Consider the following 18,541-nt stretch of genomic DNA (forward strand, 5'->3'; position numbering starts at 1 on the left):
CCTAATTGACACACACCCTTAGTTTGATTTTATAATAGCCCTGTGCATTTGGGAGGTGGCAATAACTACTAGTGCGATTTTAATGGAACGCACTTTCAACGAATTCAATACAAATCGTATCTACTCGGGAAGAAGAGCTAGTACTAGATTAACCAAAACATCTACTATAAGTAGACTACCACCACCTCCAATGGAACAGGGCTAATAATTGTAAAATAAAAATATCACACAAGCGCAGAAAAAAAAGGGATTTTTTTTGATCTGGCACACGATTTTATTTATTGATGAAGAACACTGGCTGGAAAATTCCTTTATTCGGTTTTCAATTTCATTTTGGAAAAAGTGAAGAATTAATGAAAATAATGGAAGGAATATACATATATGGCGGAATATAATATAATAGAAAATATATTTATAATGGTTGTTTTTGTTAATAACAACAGAATTTAAATGAAACACTTTTCGCATTTTTCTCTTTTCAAACAAAATTTTAAAATGTCTTCAAACTTCAAATTCATAAGTGCGTGTACAAGTCCGTGTGCAAATCAGTGCAAATCTGACTAAAAATGTGGAGTAAGTCCGGGGTATTCCGTAGTACTAAAATTACTCCGGAGTAATTTTTTTTTACGCTTTTGTGGCGTGGAGGAACACAATACCTTCAAAAGTGTAAAAATAAGTACTAGGTAAGGTTAGGAAAGTTAACTTAAAGCCTGCAATAAAAATAAAAATAAATTTGTTTTGGCCATCAAAAAACACCGAAAACAAGTTTTTCCAAAAACGTTTTTTTGGCCCGGTTTAAAACCGGTCGGTTTTACCAAAAGGAAAAAAACCGGAAAAACCGGATTTTATACTAACAACATCCATCCCTAGGTAGCGGTATTAGAGGAAATGGAGTTAAACGATATAAAAAAAATAATAACTCGCTTAAAATCTTAGGGTGGTCCAGCTTGAACTGTGACCCCCCCCCCCCTTAGCCACTCCCATGAATTAAACACCTCTATTTGCCTAAATATGTAAATATTTTAATTAATTCGATTTTAGGCAGAAAAAAAACAAAAGCTATTTATTTTAATTAATATAATGCAAAGTTTTTAAGCTTTTGCAGCAGCTTTTCCTGCATGTTGTTTCATTCTTGCCTCAATTTCAGGTCGGAAATGCCTTATTAAACCTGAAAAGAATCATAAACTTATCAGTTAAGTACACATACAAAAAACAACTATGTAAAATAATAACCTTGGACAGGCCAAGCTGCACCATCTCCCAAAGCACAAATTGTATGTCCTTCAATTTGTTTTGATATTTCCCACAACATATCAATCTCGGATGGCTGAGCATTTCCAGCAACAAATCTAAAATAATAAATAGTTAAAAACCTATCTCATAAACTCAAATGTATGTTTTCAATACCGGGCCATAATTTTGTTCATCCATCCAATGCCTTCTCGACATGGTGTACATTGTCCACAACTTTCGTGCTTATAGAAAGATATCAATCGTGCAATAGCTTTAATTATATCGGTCGACTTATCCATAACAATGATAGCAGCAGTTCCCAAAGAAGTTTGAGCTGCAATCAACCCATCGAAATCCATAATAGCATCATCACAAACTGATTTTGGAATCACTGGAGTAGACGAGCCACCAGGAATTATTCCAAGCAAATTATCCCAACCACCAGTCACCCCTCCGGCATGTCTCTCAATCAATTCCTTAAGTGGAATTGACATTTCCTCCTCAACAGTGCATGGAGTCTTTACATGCCCCGAAATATTAAACAACTTAGTTCCAGAATTTCGTGTACGACCAAAACTTGCAAACCAATTTCCTCCCCTTCGGCAAATTGTTGGTGCAACTGCCACTGTTTCGACATTCGTTACAGTTGTTGGGCAACCAAATACACCGACATCAGCTGGAAATGGAGGCTTTAGTCTTGGCTTACCCTGTTTTCCTTCGAGCGATTCAATCAGAGCAGTTTCCTCTCCGCAAATATAAGCTCCAGCACCTCGGTGCATGAAAACATCAAAGTCGTAACCAGACCCAGATGCATTTTTGCCAATGAGTCCGGCTTGGTATGCCTCGGCAATAGCCAATTGCATGTTAGATGCTTCGTTATAAAACTCTCCTCGAATATAAATGTAAGCAGCTTGTGCTCCCATTGCTCGTCCAGCAATTAGGCAACCCTCGACAAGCTTATGAGGATCATGTCGCATGATCTCTCTGTCCTTGCAGGTTCCGGGCTCTCCTTCGTCAGCATTTACAACCAAGTACTTTGGTCTGCCATCGGATGGCTTGTTCATGAAAGACCACTTCATTCCACTGGGGAAACCTGCGCCACCACGTCCTCGAAGACCGGATGTCTTGATTTCATTGATGATCCAGTCGGGTCCTTTTAAAACAATTTCTTTAGTTTTGTACCAATCACCGCGTTTCAATGCACCCTTTAGACGCCAATCATGACGTCCATAGAGATTGGTGAATATGCGATCTTGATCAGCTAGTGGTCCAAATTTGGTTTTAGTTTGTGGTGGTGGAGTGCCAGGGGGTGGTGCTTGTGTACCTTGGTAACGAACACACCATAATGGAACGGCCGCTAAACATATACAAATTATAATTGAATTCAAAGATATTTTCATTAAATGATGAAATTAGAAAAGCGATATTTTTACGGGTGCAGTGAATTACATAACAAAGAGGTAGAAAACAAAACTACGTATTTTGTAGGTTTTCATTTACTGAATAGCAATTTGCATTTTTAAATGTTTTTATATATTTAGTAGATACTTACAAAATTGGGGCTTTAATTTAAAATGTAGTTTAGCTAGACCACTAGCCATTTTGCAAAAGTTAAAATCGATTCAAATGTACAATATAAATTTTTATCTTGACATAACACAGGTGAATGTTGCAGCTATGACTGAAAAGTGACAGCTCTGACAGATGTTAATCGGCTCTCAGCTGGGAACTTGCGGCTAACGGCTATCAGATTGATGATTAACGGCTTATGGCTGTACTCTTCCATGCGGACACATCTAGAACTTCACTAAAGTGCGTTCTTTTTGACACATGAGGCGTGTTCTTTTTAGCAAATCTATCCGCAGTAGGATTTCCCAAATATCAACGCAGAACAAAAATTTATAAGCACGCACCAATGCAGCTTGATGTAGCTTCTTTTCCAATCGGCTTCAGGTGGGTGTTGTTTTTGTAATGCACGTAAACAATTCATCTTGGATAAGATTCAATGCAAACTATTATTTGACTTGTGTAAGAAGAAGGACGGGGGTTAATGCAAATCAATTTGGTTTCCTCAAGACCTTCCTCCACAGGCAATCAGAAGCTAATAGCTTGTGGCGAATAGCGTAAAACGACCTTTTTACAAAACGACGAAATATTTTATCGAGGCTAGAGCTTCGCTAAGGAAACTATTACCAACATTAGATGTTATAATAAGGCCTTATAGATGTTTATATGAGATCCTGAAGTTATGAATACTAAAAAACAAAAGATTTTATTGAATTTATTTTTTTTTCTTTTAATTTTTTTCTATTTTGGTTTTTTTCTTCTTTTTTATCTATTCCAATACTTTTACTGTTGTTCTGAAATGGGGAGAATTTTATTTTAATTGAAAAAAAACATACATATTTGTTTCAATCCCATGTACCTCCACATATTAGCCCAGCACTCTACCTGTAGACATTAGGTGTGTTTTTATTACAACCGGTCTTAACTGGGCAAAAAAACGCAGTCTGGGCTAAGCAATTTACATGTTAAATACAACAACACCTTAGCCCGTCGGGCTTAGTTATTTAGCCCGGAGAATTCTCTGGGCTTAACTTATTCGACAGATTAAAATCGGTGCTACCAAATGAGTTTTTTCATAAATTGTTTAGAATTTGTTTAAAAACATCAAAACTGATGTTTGGAATGACAATTATTTTTTTAATTATTTGTTTAATTGGGCAGGTTCAGAAACGTTAGGGACTAAATATTTAGGTAATTTCTCGGCCTCTGATTGGTCAACTGTCAAAAAAAATCCTTCCAATTTAGGTAATTTTATTGGAAAGCTAACTGGAAAATTAGGCAAGAAAATTTTACCTAAAAATCTAGGAAAGTTATTTTTGTCAACATGACAGCTGATTGTTTTCAATTACAGAATTTCGTTAGCAAAATTGAATTTATTTGTGTGAAAAACGAATTAAAAGTGCATTATCGGTTATAATAAATAATATTTATTTATTAAAGTAAAGTTAAATTCGGTGTTTGTCCCATGCGGTCTTTATTAAATTTCGAAATTTGACAATAACATCATATCCAAACTAATTTAGTCAATTAACGCAAATTTCCGTTCAGAAAATGACGTTGCCTAAATATTTAGTCCCTAATATTTCCTGAACGTGCCCATTATTAGTTAAACTTTTTTTTTCAAAAAAAAAAAAACACACAAAAAACCCAAAAGCGAAAAATATTACCTTGTATAAAGGGTTGACCACACCGAAGGGTATATCTTCCCACAAAATTATCCTAAGCGGCAATATCAATTATGATGTCACTTACGATGATTTGGCGGGAAGGGGTCGATATGTGGTTGCGGTACGGGTAATTGTAGGAAAAAATTCCGAACTAGAACAACAGCGTTTAGGTGTGGAATATTTTTCATAAAATTATCCGTACCGCTACTTCATATACCCTTCGGTGTGGTCGAGCCTTAAGTGGTGTACTTTATTTATAGCCCTCATGCAAACTCTGTGTTAAGAGACTATCGTTCTTTTTGTCTTCTCGAACGCGACTTGTAGTTGAACGCGTTCAATAGTAAATTTATTCAGAAAACTAATGTCATTTTAGTTATTTTTTATATAAAAATTAATTTTTTGTTAATAGTTGCAATATAAATAAAAACATGGAATCAACATCAATATCCTCACGCACTGAACTCCTTCCAAGTCCAAGCACTTCAGCAGTAAGATTAAAATATGTTGAAAATATCTGATTCGAGTCCCATTTCTTGTAGCAGACCCCACCTATATTGAAACTGCGTTTGCAGAAGAAGAAAACATCAAAAAAAGTTGAATGGACTGATGGTACTGTCGATAACGAACACTTGAATAGAAAGAAATCAAAGTGTAAGTTTAAACATAATTTTCGAAAATTTTAATAAATTCTTATGTTGACAATTTTTAGGTTGCTGTATCTATAAAAAACCATTGGTTTTTGGTGAAAGTTCGTCAGAGGATGAGGAAGAGTGCGAGCACTGTTTTGGACACCCAGAAAAAAAGATCAAAAATCGAGCCGATGATTCGGCGAATCATTCACCAGATGAACCTTTGTGTTCGAAGTCAGATAATGGTAATATACTGGTTACCCTGCTATAGTTTTTTATTTGCCACTTAAGCTCACACACAATTACAAATAAAAATAAATCGCCCTAGAATAGGTTTTCAACGACTTATACGGCAGCCCAATTCTTGGACGACGAAATGGTTATGAAGTACCCCAGAGCACAAGCGCAATGGTTAGTGCGATTGGCTATTACACCAGAGTTATGGTTTCGTATCCCAGTCTAAACCACCTTAAACAATTCTGTCAGGGGTTCTGGAGGAATTACCCCAGAATCTAAGAGTCATGAGCAAAATCATCTCTGCTTAGCCGTTCGGACTCGATCCTTTTCATTCTTGCAAATTATTTATACACGCGCACAAGAACCTCAAACAATCTTGTCCTAAGTCAAAATCAATGTTGCGAGGTTCCAGGCGGCAGTTTTTTGCAAGGCCTTTTATCCTTCTTGATAAGTAGTATTTGCTGGGAAAGTAAGTCAGGTTGTTCGGTTAAGTTATTTATCATGTTTGTTCATAAGTGCTCTCTTCTTCGAAATATAGCACAGTTTTTTAAATTGAGACTAGACTTAGATTTGCACCCGTATTGCGATTTACAACTATCAATCGATAATTGATAAAACATGTATAAGTAATGTCAGTTCCTGATGATGTCTTCATAAGACGAAACACGTCGACTATCTTTTATTAAAATAAAATCTATCAACTTTAAGATAACAAGTGTTATTATTATTCTTTTATAAACTTTTTTTTATTAAGATAGTTAAATTAGAAGTCTCAAACCTATTGTAAACTATCAAACTACCAACATTATATTTATTTGAGAACAATTTTATTTGCAATATTATAACAAAAAATTATGTTTTTTATTAAAAATAAATTGTCTGGTATGTATTAGAAAAAAAACATCCACTTTAAAAAAAAAACGTACCTATGACATGCGATTAAAAACCGGTCTTCAAGTGTTTTAAGTCGCGATATTCAAGCACTACATAGTACATTTTGCAATTATGTTCTAAATATGAATAAGTTATCTAAACTAATTTTAATTTATAATCTGAATAAATAATTAACGCCCATTTTCTGCATTTCACATACAGTCGTCGGCATAATTATTTTGACTAATTTACAATTCTCGATCTAATAAGAATAATTTCTAACGGTTAAACTTTACATAGGTAAAGTTAATGGTTATTTATTAAGTATGTTATGGTAAATCTTATGGTGGTCAAAGTAAGTCATATGAGTGAAATTTGGCTTTCAGGCAGCTTTTTTTGTATTAGAAGTGCTATTTTTTGAGCGGCATAAGTATTTTGACCAGCATTCTTTTTCAATTTTGGTAAGGTAAAGTAATACCTTTTGCTTATTTTAAGCATGTATTCAACTGCTGAACATGTTTAGGCTCAGATTCATAAAAAAAATTGGAAAAATTTCGCAAACAAACATTGAAATTAGGGCATTTATTGTTACAAGCTAAAATTCCCGTTACCTGTTAAACAAATCAATAGAGAACTGATTTGTTTGCGTCAAATTATGTCTTAGCTAATAAAGAAACACAAGAGTACGAGTACTGAGTAGAATCAGCCATGAATCTGTACAAAACAAAAAATTAGACAGAAAAAAGACAAGTTTTTTTTTGTGGAATTCACTTTGAATCCCAGATTGAACCCTTATATCATGGAGCTGGAAATGAAATCCCTAGAGAAGAATTCCTCATCAGAAAGCAAAGATTCCCAGGAGACTTAGCAAACACAATTTTGGGACTTATACAGCAAGAAAAGCACTAGTTAACCTCTTGGAAGCATGTTGAAAACTATGAAATTCGCAAAAAAGCATGTTGGTAAGATTTTTTTTTTCTTGAACAAAGTTTTTTAGACCGCATCCGCACAAAATTCACTCTTGGTGATTTATGGAGTGCAAAAAAACTTTCATCGGTCCATTAAATCTTGATCCAGAAAAAATTAGGCTTACCAACGTGCTTTTTTACGAATTTCATAGTTTTCAACATGCTTCCAAGAGGTTAACTAGTGCTTTTCTTGCTGTATAAGTCCCAAAATTGTGTTTGCTAAGTCTCCTGGGAATCTTTGCTTTTTGATGAGGAATTCTTCTCTAGGGATTTCATTTCCAGCTCCATGATATAAGGGTTCAATCTGGGATTCAAAGTGAATTCCACAAAAAAAAAACTTGTCTTTTTTCTGTCTAATTTTTTGTTTTGTACAGATTCATGGCTGATTCTACTCAGTACTCGTACTCTTGTGTTTCTTTATTAGCTAAGACATAATTTGACGCAAACAAATCAGTTCTCTGTTGATTTGTTTAACAGGTAACGGGAATTTTAGCTTGTAACAATAAATGCCCTAATTTCAATGTTTATTTGCGAAATTTTTCCAATTTTTTTTTATGAATCTGAGCCTAAACATGTTCAGCAGTTGAATACATGCTTAAAATAAGCAAAAGGTATTACTTTACCTTACCAAAATTGAAAAAGAATGCTGGTCAAAATACTTATGCCGCTCAAAAAATAGCACTTCTAATACAAAAAAAAGCTGCCTGAAAGCCAAATTTCACTCATATGACTTACTTTGACCACCATAAGATTCACCATAACATACTTAATAAATAACCATTAACTTTACCTATGTAAAGTTTAACCGTTAGAAATTATTCTTATTAGATAGAGAATTGTAAATTAGTCAAAATAATTATGCCGACGACTGTATTTACATTTTTTGATCGAATTGAATTCACTTTTTTTTGTTCGTGAAATTGGTGCTTTTTCAAAGAATATGCAATTTTTCGGGCAAAATATTATCAAAACTTAACTTAACAAAACAAAACTTACTGCCTGTGTTCGCCACCTCATTCACTTTTTTACACTTTAATAATATTTTCTATTAAAACTTGCAATAATATTACAATAATTTGCTGCACACGTAGTAATTTCACTTTATAGACAAAATAAAAACGGATGATCCTTCAGTTCTGACAGTTCGAAGCAGTTTCAAAGTTTTCGAAATCGATCGATATGCAGAACGTGTAATTTCATTTCACATGAAATTGAAAAGTGATTTCAATTCACTTTCGATCTTTTTTGCCCTTTCATTTTACAATATTCAAATGAATTGCAAATGTATATTGCCAAGAGATTAATTTTATTTGTAGCTGTAGGTGAACAATTTTTCCATGTAAATCCTGGTAAAAAATTTACAAAAAATATTGTTCAAAAATGACGGAGTAGATGGAGTAAAAAGCTGATGGCGGCCAAATTCTTTTTTGTTTTTTTTTTTTTTGTAAAATAATACGAGAAAACAAAAATGGCTCTGAATTTCTAATGTCGAATTCCATTCAATTTTTTGAATCGCCTCAAAAAAATCGAATTTTTGGTGTTAAAAAAAAACATGAAAACAGACCGAATTCTTTTTGCGATTGTATGTGTGTCATTTGAAAACAATTTTTACACAAACGTCAAGCTGAAACCAAAACAATTTCTGCAAAATAAAACCAGAGATTCCTTTGATCAATAATTTTGTTTATTTTCTTCGGTAATATAAATTTATTTTAATCAGAATCAAAGGGAAATTGCAGTTATTATTAAGATCTGAGTGAAGATGAAGTAAAAGGTTATTGTTTTGGCCGTATGCTGTGGTTTTACAGTGAAAATTTTCTGATGACAATTACGAGAAGAAAAGTCACAGTAATTTGACTTTTTCACAAGAACTATGCCAGGAAAAAATATATTTTGATCACACATTGTTTTTTTTTATTTATTTCATATTTTTCCGCAATAAAAATACGATATTTACGGCCATATTATTCACTCTGGATTTAGTTTGGATTAAAGTTAGTTTTAAATCCAATCCATTAAATCTGAATTTCATAAATCCAAGGATTTAATTTTTTGTTCATATTATTCACTCAAAAAAAATTAAGTGATTATTCAATAAATGTTGTGTGATTTGCATTAATCTTTATTTTTTCTTCACAAAATACTTGAAAAAACAACTGAACACTGTGAAAATGAATTTTACATCTGGATTTATAAAGTTAAACAGACCTCCAGAGAGCAGTTTAAATTTGTTTGGATTTAACGAGATTGGATTTGAAAAATTGGATTTAAGATTGTATTTAATTAGTGAATATTATGGAATTGGATTTATTTTTGACATTTGACATTGTTTTCATCCAGATGTATTTTTTAAACTAGTGAATAATATGGCCGTTAATTAAAATTTACTCTTGAAGTTGATGTTCTCAAATAAACAAACAACACGAAGAAAACTGTCAGCTTGACCTTTGAGAACTGTCAAATGTTCCAAGTGTGTGTGCAAATCCGTGTAAATCTTTTGTCGAATTCCTTTCAATGCAAAAATCGAATTTTCGGCGATCTCGAAGCGAATTTTTTCTGAAAATCATGTTCCATAGAAAAAAAATTCGCCTCAAACGAAGCAGAATTCGAATTTTTTTTAATCCCTCTTTTTTGAGAGATTTACACGGATTCACACACACACTTGGAACATTTGACATTTCTCAAACGTCAAGCTGAAAGATTCCTTCGTGTTGTTTGTTTATTTGAGAATACCAACTTAAAATAAAGAGTAAATTATAATGGAATATCGTGTTTTTATTGCGGAAAAATATGAAATAAATAAAAAAAAAAAACAATGTGCGATCAAAATATAATTTTTCTTGGCATAGTTCTTGTGAAAAAGTCAAATTACTGTGACTTTTCTTCTCGTGATTATCTTCAGGAATTTTTTTTCTCTGTAAAACCACAGCATACGGCCAAATAATTAACCTTTTACTTCATCTTCACTCAGATCTTAATAATATCTGCAATTTCCTATTGATTTGGATTAAATTAAATTTATATTACCGAAGAAAATAAACAAAATTATTGATCAAAGGAACCTTTGGTTTTATTTTACAGAAATTGTTTTGGTTTCAGCTTGACGTTTGTGTAAAATTTGTTGTCAAATGACACACACACAATCGCAAAAAGAATTCGGTTTGTTTTCATGTTCCTTTTTAACACCAAAAATTCCATTTTTTTGAGGCGATTCTAAAAATTGAAAGGAATTCGACATTTCAAAAAAGAGGGATTAAAAAAAATCGAATTCTGCTTCGTTTGAGGCGAATTTTTTTTTCTATGGAACATGATTTTCAGAAAAAATTCGCTTCGAGATCGCCGAAAATTCGATTTTTCAATTGAAAGGAATTCGACATAAGATTGCATTAATTAAAGATTGTATTCTTTTCCAACACTATAATCGGATGCATCAGTTCCTTGGAACTGTCTGAGTTTTTACATAAAATTGTGTGACTGAAAGGGTTAAATTTCTATTTCAGGACATGAATTAGCCTATGAGGAATCATAAAATTAATAATTAGATATTATTTCATTTCAATAAAATTTTTGACGATATACAAATGTTTTGGCGACGGGTCCAATGCAGTTGAACTTTGTTTCATCACTCAAAAAAAGACTCATTCAAAACTGCATGTTTTTATTCATATATTTTTTTGCGCAAATGTAAAGCGATCTTTGATGTTTTTTTATAACATTAGGATTTTCTTGCTTACCCGTTTATACAACTCAGCATTATTAAGTCCCATTCTTATAAGTCTGCTTGACACTTTCTTCACCGAGTTTTTTCACTTCAGCCATAATCATGCGAGATGACTTCAAAGGTACACATTTGCATTTCTTTGTGATCGCTCTATTCACTTATATAGAAGTTTTGCGGGGAAAAGGTTCGCGCAATTTATTTTCAGAGTTAAAATTTCTTACTTAATAAATGGATTTATTTTCATTTTTTCACTATTTATTTAAAAAAACAGGCCAAATGTATTCCTCTTCTTTTTTCTTTGTTCGGAAATACTTTTACTTATCTGGTTTACGACTTAATTTTTAGCCAGAATAAATAGTAAATATTTTCTCAATGGGTATTTTAGTGTGCATTGTACCCAGTTTACTTAACAATCTATTTATAATCGCAGTTTTCGAAAATTCTAAAACCAAAAGGTGTAAAATTTAAAATTTATTTATATATTTACGGGTTTTACGCAGTTCAACAACTCAATAATTTGTGTAAAAACATATCGAACAAATAAATAAATTTTAGTATTTGTAATATTTTATATTTTTTTGTTTCAGGTGGTTGCACATCAAAGTAAGAAGTCCAGCTGTAAAACGAAGCAGTGAAGGCTCTTAAATTCAATTGCTAAACTATCTTTCTAATTAAACTCGGTTCATCAATATAAATTAAGTTGTTAATACGAAATAAACATTTACTAAAATTAACTTTAAATTATTATACAAATTATGTGCACACAATATTTTTTTTTTGTTTCACAATCAAGACTTCGAACGCAACTCTACAGCTTCTGTACATGTTTTCAAGTCTAAACCAATACTTTTAGCACTTTCTTTTGATCTCCAGATCTATTAAAGAAATAAAATTGTATATTTGATCATATGTATGGTAAATAAAAATAACTTACTTTAATTGAATAATCGTCGCTTGTAGTTACAAGCATTTCTGAATCACGAGGGTTGAAAGCAACACAGTTAACAACATCATTATGTTTATATTTAGCCAAACATATTCCATAATAACGATCCCAAAGATATGCATGCATGTCTTCAGCGCCACTAAATATACAAAAAGTACAATTATTCATTTTTATTATTTTTCAAACTCACCTTGCTACATAATTGTCAGAGACATCAAGAAAAATAAAGAAACACTCTGTTCCAGGTGTATAAGCTTTATGTGACTTAAGCATATTTCCTACAAGTTTAAGGCTCATAAGATCAATAACGTGTATATCAATTTCTTGAGCAATCGGAGGAGGATCCAAAGCATTTGTTATGATGTAACCTCTTGGCCATGGGCGTGTGTTGACATATAAATATCTGTAATAAATAATGTAATAAAAGTTAAGTTATATTTTATGTAAAGACCACAAAATTATTTTAAACTAACAAAATATTGAACAAAAACGATCCTAAAGTGTTGGTTTAAAAACTTATATCATAAGTTTTATTCGTCTGTGCACCGTGCTTAACTTTATCAAGATTTATAAGACTTTATGTTCATATGATTTTTTGTTCTCTGAAATATATTCCAAGGGAGATTCAAGAGCGCACAATAAATACCGGGACACAAAAAAAATACTTCTAGGTAAACAAAATTTCCCTAGCTATTCACGAATCACGATGGCCCTCTATCTTGAGTTTCGAATATGTAAAATTGAGGTTTAAGAAAACTGAGAGAGAATCTTTTAAATTCAATATCAGGACGCAAAAGTACTGTAATGTGCAAAATAATAGACGAGAAATTTTTTGAGGGTTTCGATTTCGTTGAGAACTAGTTAAACAAATCGCATCAAAATGATTCGGGAAATTTGTCACACTATTCTTACATCAGTTTGTCGCCAGACTAGTTAAGTGTTCTCAAAACATGGTCACAAATGCATTAGACCAACATTTTTAAATCGTCCTCTACACCAAATTGACTAATATGAAGATTTTTTGATTTTATTGAGTCGCACAGAAAAAATCATAAAATATATATTTGTCAGGAAAATCTAAACATTTTTACCTGTGATCTGGACTTAAAGCCATGCCAATAATGTGCCCATGCAAGTCAATTACTTTGTCAACTTTGTCGAAGCGATCAGCAACAGCATCAAAGTTCCACCAATCAGGTTCCACTCTAGGCTGATTTTGCTGAAAATTCAAGGAGCTTAAAATATTTATAATATTTTAATTAATAACTTAAACTACTAACCTGCTCCTCTTTTGCTCTCTTTTTCGCGGCAATGCGCTCCTTCAAAGATGGGCCAGGATCTAATCTTTTAGGAAATGTAATATTTCTTACTCGTTTGATTCCAACTTGATGTGGTGTGTAGGTTTTGGATCCCGTAGAAAAAATTATATATCTTGGAATAGAGTTTTCCATTTCATCATACTCTTCGGTGATATCTTGTTTTTTTGCTTCAGCAGATGTACAAGATGCAGATGCGTCCTTTTCCATGTCACTGTCTGCAAAATTTACATGGTATTCATTTAAGTAATGAATCGTTTCAACGGATTTATCGATATAGTTGCTATTTGAATTCGCATTAATATTTGGAAGACAAAAATCTTCATCAATACATTCCTTTGACATGCTTTGAAAATTCGAATTAGAAAGCGGATTTCCACGAGCTTTGCTTGATAAAGATGTTTCTGGTAAAATATCTTCATTTGGGGAGGGTAATAATTTTTCAGATTTTTCAGGTGCTAAGGGGTCGTTGGATTCATCCAACCAAGGGCACTTTGCCATAATAACTGCTCGCACAGAACTAGCATTTCGGTTGTAGAATTTATATAATTGATTCATCACAGGAACATGTTCGGAACTAACCTCTTGGCTCGCCTTATTCAGCCAAAGAACAGAGGTACTTACTAAATGAGCCAGCCAGTGTAAATCACCCGATATTAGATATTGATCACAAAACCATGTGCCAAATACATCGTATGGACGATTCACAACGCGACATCTTAGAGTAGATTCATCTGAAAATAATACAATTTTTTTATTCCAAGAATATGCTATATTTTTAGGGTACTTTTTTCAAATAGGCATTTTGAATGTTAGGCGGTCACTAATTAAATTTTCACAAAACAATTTAATCGAATTTCAAGAAAAAGACTTTTACTTAAAAAAACAAGTTTTCTTGTTTAGAAATGTTTAACTATTACAATTTTAAGAAATTTTTAACCCTTAACCACCTACCCTCTATATGGGCACTGACTGTGCTTATATATTGAGCTCTGTTACAGTAGGAGCCTAAAATTTCGAATTCTTCGTATTCATTCTTATAAACTAACATATCAAAGAATTAAATAAAAATAAAAAATGTAATATAAAAAAATCTTCAACAAAATTACAAGGCAACAAAATTCACAATTTTTCCGTTGCGGTCTGTGAGACCGCAGGTAGGTGGTTAAGGGTTAAGTAAAAATCCATAATTTTGCGTCTACAATCCTTGCAAAACTTCAAGTGGTTAGTGGCACGTTTTACATTTAGCCGATTTGGTAACAATATGTTCTATACATACTTTTGTCATCAACTGTAAAAACTGCAATTTCCCCAGAAGTGCTATGTGGCTGCCCAAAATGAACTCCTGATACCATTAATAATGTATCGCTTTGATTAAATTGTGAGTATTGTGTATACTTCCAGCTAAACTGTTTCATATTATGCGAGTGTCTTTCAGTACAAGGATGATCCGAGTTCCATATCTAATAAAAAAAATACAACAAAATTGACAAAATTTCAATTTTAGAGTTAAAATTTTATTTACAGTTAAAAAAAAACTGCAACCTCAAAATTTTTGAACCAAACTTGTCAAGTTGTCTGTCCATCTTTGAATAATAATTTTAGTTTTATTCAAGCAATAAATTAAATACCATTTGAACTTATCTCACAACTTTTTTCTGTTTATTTGGAACTTTTTTTCAAAGATTTTAGCCGGTTTGTAGTATTTTTTCCTACTTTTTTTTTTACTTTGAAACCATTTCATTCGAAAAATGTGTTATAAAGTAACGTTTTTATTAGTTATTAACTTCGATTTACTCAGGGTTTTTATTACAAAATAGGATTATATCAATTTTTAAATAAAAAGCAATACAATGAAGTTTTCCTTACTCAAAATAAGCCATTTTTTTAATACAATTAATTTCAAAGAAAAAACTGTTATTTAATAGTTTTTTTTTAATATCAAAGTAAAAAAAACTAGGAAAAAACACTGAAAAACGATCTATTTATTCTCTTCCTTAGCATTTTATTACATAATAGGATTATTTCCAATTCTGAATAAAAAACAAAAAAATTAGGCAATACCTACAATTCATTTTTACGGTTTTTAGTGGTTATAATGTTTGTTTTTTATACTTTTGAGCTTCTTTAAAATAAAAACAGCTCAGTCTTACCTTTTTTTTTTTGTTCAAAAATGTTATTTTTTTACCTAAGTTTTTGTTTTTCATTTAAAAATTAAACCATCCTAGAGGTGAGAAAATCGAAGAAAACTAATAATCTTAATCAGAAGAAATGTTATTTAATAATTTGAATAAAATGTTGTAAAAGTAAAAATAGTTAGGAAAAACACTCAAAAACTATTAAACAACGTCTTAATGTGAGATAAGTTTTAATAATTATTATTTTTGTTTGAATACAAAAAATTAAGCTGTTTACAGGAAACAATACATAAACCCATAACCGTTATAACTCGAGAACGAAGTAAAAACAAAAATAAATAACCTTATCAGATTTTCGGCTTAGAATATCGTCAGGAACCCATGTTTTTTTTTCTGTGGCGGTGTCTAGTTTAAGACTTTGATGCTAACTTTTTTCGAAAAAGCGGGATAAAAATAGTTCATTAATTTGTTATTATAAGAAAACAATAATAAACAAACAAGTCATTCACACGTTTGCTGGAAAACCCATATATTTTATGAAACTTAAGAAAACCTGCAACAGGTAAAATCTTTTAGAGGAAATGTGATTTCTTGCTTTAGTGGTAAAAGGCTTGGAATGAAAAATAAAATTTTTTTAACTGTCCTCCTTTATTATGTATGATAAGCCCTTTTTTTTGGTTTTATTGCGAGTTTGAAAAAAAAAAAAATTAAAAAAATAACAAGTAATTACGAGATGTTTTTTTTATTTTTGTTTTCGATGTAAATAGTTCTATAAGCTTTTTTTTAGCAAAGCATTCATTTTTTATTTTAAAGGGCTTTATGTAAAAATAAGCCGTTTCTCAATCAAAAAAGCTGAGGTCGAATTACGGCATACGTTCGTTAACGAATGGTTGCTATGTGTCCCTATCGTATTCTAATAATCAAATAGAGACATAAGCTCTGTTCACTGACGATGTGCTGGACTGTTCTAGGCAGAAAAGTATAGCTTTTTGCTGTTCATTGACTTTTTTTCTGTGCTGAACTGTTCTAGTTTGCTGTTCATTGACAAACCTAGAACAGTTTAGAACAGGATTTTCTGTTCTTGCTTTTGAGTCAGATCAGGTTAGAAAAGATTCATGAGAAGTGTCAAAATCAAAGCTGTCATTTTTTGTTTTTGTTTTGATTTAATTGTGCGAATATTTCTCGGGTGTTCGTGGTTTTTATAACTAAAAACAATTAATTTTTCGCAGTAAAAACACGAAAAATTAGAAAAAAATAACGAGAAACGATAAACAAAATATTCGTATAATTTACAATTTGTTTTTTTTTTTTATTATTTTGACAACTGACGTTTAAATGACTGTTCTAACTTGTTCTGACGTTTCTCACGAAACTGTGCTGTCCTGTCCTGTTCTGATCTAGAAGAATCCTCGTTGAACATACTTATAAATAGTCAAAACGTTAACGTATGATCGTAATCGTGTGCCGTAATTCGACCCCTGATCAATGGCAAGGCCTTTTTTTAATCTTTTTTTTTTTTTTCTTAAATCTGCGAACGTAAACCTCTCATTAACAGAACTTATACAAATTTCTACCCAAAGAAAGGACTAATTTTGTCGGATTGATTAAATTTTTTGCTCTCGAGATCTACGAAAAATTTTACACTTTGATAAAAAAGTGTTAAAATTATATATCACGTTCTATAGACCTTGTTGCATTGACAACAAAACGGTATGCAAAATTCCGTAAATCTCTTTATTCTTGCAAAAAATCTAGCTTCGGCAAATTTTTACCAATTTTAGTTTATTTTTCCTGTTTTTAATTGAAGAAATTTAGACATTTTCAGCAATGTAAAAAAATATGTGGGTGGCAATATTCAATTGCTAAGAGAGATCATTATATCTGATAGCTGAATCGATTACCATTTCCATTTGGAAGCCTCAGACTAAGGGTTTGTCTCTCAAAATAGAGTCATCTCATACTCTTTTGAAGTTTCTTAATTTTTCTAAATTACCTATGCCTTAATTTTTTTATTTCAATATGCACGGTAAGGCTGTAGTGTGCCATTAGTGGACAAAAACTGTTTGCCACAGATTCAGTTTGTTCATTCAAATGGTAGGTAAGCTATTAGGTACGATATATGTGAACAACGGGTAGTAGAACAAACGTAGTATCTCAGAGAAACTTCCCCCCTAAATTGTCAATTGCCAAACCTAAAGCAGTCTTCTACAAGTTAATGTAGGCAAAAAATGTAAACTTAATTTATATTTAATATAAATAAAGTGAAAGTTATTTTTGATAGTGTCAATACATTTTTGTGGTTAAGCCAAAACTAATCGACTTTCATTAGCTCCTACAATTAGAACTTGAGAAAATTAAATCATTCCTTTCACAATGATATAACATATAATTAGGTATTCTATGATCCTACTTACGATGACATATCCATCCTTGGAGCAAGTGGCAAACATCTTTCCATTGTGAGAAAAACTAACATGAAGAACTTGGTGAGTATGTCCTTTGAGTTTCTGTGATAATACGAAAGGGATATTACAGGCTAGCCTTTTATATTCGCTTTTCCAAGAATCACTACCTATTAAAAGAAACGATTGCATAAACTCATAGAACTGGCCAAATAAAAATAAAAATACCAGGTTTGATACGAATACTATGATCCGTTTTGTGTCTTTGTTGAAACTTTTTTTTCCATATTGTATTATCATTGGATATATCATACCAACGTTGGCAAGTGAATCCTGCATTAATTATATCTTTTGGTGGTAAATATAAAAGAATTTCAATTAGAACTGGTTCGGGTAAAGTCCACCACGACGATTCATTGGCACTTTCTACTCTGATTTTTTTCGAATTGTTGGAAAAATCCATTTTAAAAAAATATAATTTTTAGATATTTGTATGTTGATAAAGCTTATATATTTATTAAGGTAGGGAGACGAAACAAAAACAAAAAATTTGTATCCAAATCATCTAAATATTATTGTTATAAAACATCAAACTTTTTTTCGCAACTTCAACAATTTCTCGGGTCACTTTTGTTCACTCATCGTACATTTGTATATCGTATGTAATATCGTATCGAACCAGCTGTTATTTTGACATTTGAGTGTTTTTATAGAACAGTGGTGTCGCCTTTGAAATGCTTAGAAGTACCTACCAGTGCAGTGTCGCTCCTTCTCCCTACTACAACAGTAGCTTTGTTGCTATAATTATTTTTTTTCTCTAAAGCCTGGTACGCAGCTCACGCTAA

The 18,541-nt window shown here is 31.8% G+C and overlaps 3 protein-coding genes across 4 annotated transcripts; 1 reads left to right on the forward strand and 2 right to left on the reverse strand.

The window, feature by feature from the left end:
• Positions 1 to 1,000: 1,000 nt before the first annotated feature.
• On the reverse strand, positions 1,001 to 2,945 carry LOC129905945 (NADH dehydrogenase [ubiquinone] flavoprotein 1, mitochondrial). The gene is made up of 4 exons (XM_055981570.1): positions 2,786 to 2,945; positions 1,408 to 2,590; positions 1,234 to 1,349; positions 1,001 to 1,168 (listed from the first exon to the last, which is right to left on the reverse strand). Exons 1-4 carry the CDS (start codon positions 2,832 to 2,834, stop codon positions 1,092 to 1,094), a joined length of 1,425 nt encoding a protein of 474 aa, XP_055837545.1. The 5' UTR covers positions 2,835 to 2,945; the 3' UTR covers positions 1,001 to 1,091.
• Positions 2,946 to 4,791: 1,846 nt separating this feature from the next.
• Positions 4,792 to 11,628, forward strand: LOC129921469 (E3 ubiquitin-protein ligase PPP1R11). Of its 2 annotated transcripts, none has more exons than XM_056003308.1 (4): positions 4,792 to 4,954; positions 5,006 to 5,117; positions 5,176 to 5,340; positions 11,482 to 11,628. In XM_056003308.1, exons 1-4 carry the CDS (start codon positions 4,895 to 4,897, stop codon positions 11,499 to 11,501), a joined length of 357 nt encoding a protein of 118 aa, XP_055859283.1. In that variant the 5' UTR covers positions 4,792 to 4,894; the 3' UTR covers positions 11,502 to 11,628. The 2 variants fall into 2 exon arrangements, with proteins under 2 accessions (XP_055859283.1, XP_055859284.1); XM_056003309.1 differs by having other exon boundaries at positions 4,793 to 4,954; positions 5,009 to 5,117.
• LOC129921468 (F-box/WD repeat-containing protein 5) lies at positions 11,590 to 18,336 on the reverse strand. The gene is made up of 8 exons (XM_056003307.1): positions 17,925 to 18,336; positions 17,709 to 17,866; positions 14,436 to 14,619; positions 13,121 to 13,890; positions 12,932 to 13,059; positions 12,031 to 12,243; positions 11,829 to 11,979; positions 11,590 to 11,769 (listed from the first exon to the last, which is right to left on the reverse strand). Exons 1-8 carry the CDS (start codon positions 18,157 to 18,159, stop codon positions 11,683 to 11,685), a joined length of 1,926 nt encoding a protein of 641 aa, XP_055859282.1. The 5' UTR covers positions 18,160 to 18,336; the 3' UTR covers positions 11,590 to 11,682.
• Positions 18,337 to 18,541: the final 205 nt, after the last annotated feature.

Source organism: Episyrphus balteatus, chromosome 1, assembly GCF_945859705.1.
Source record: "Episyrphus balteatus chromosome 1, idEpiBalt1.1, whole genome shotgun sequence".
Classification (NCBI taxonomy): domain Eukaryota; kingdom Metazoa; phylum Arthropoda; class Insecta; order Diptera; family Syrphidae; genus Episyrphus; species Episyrphus balteatus.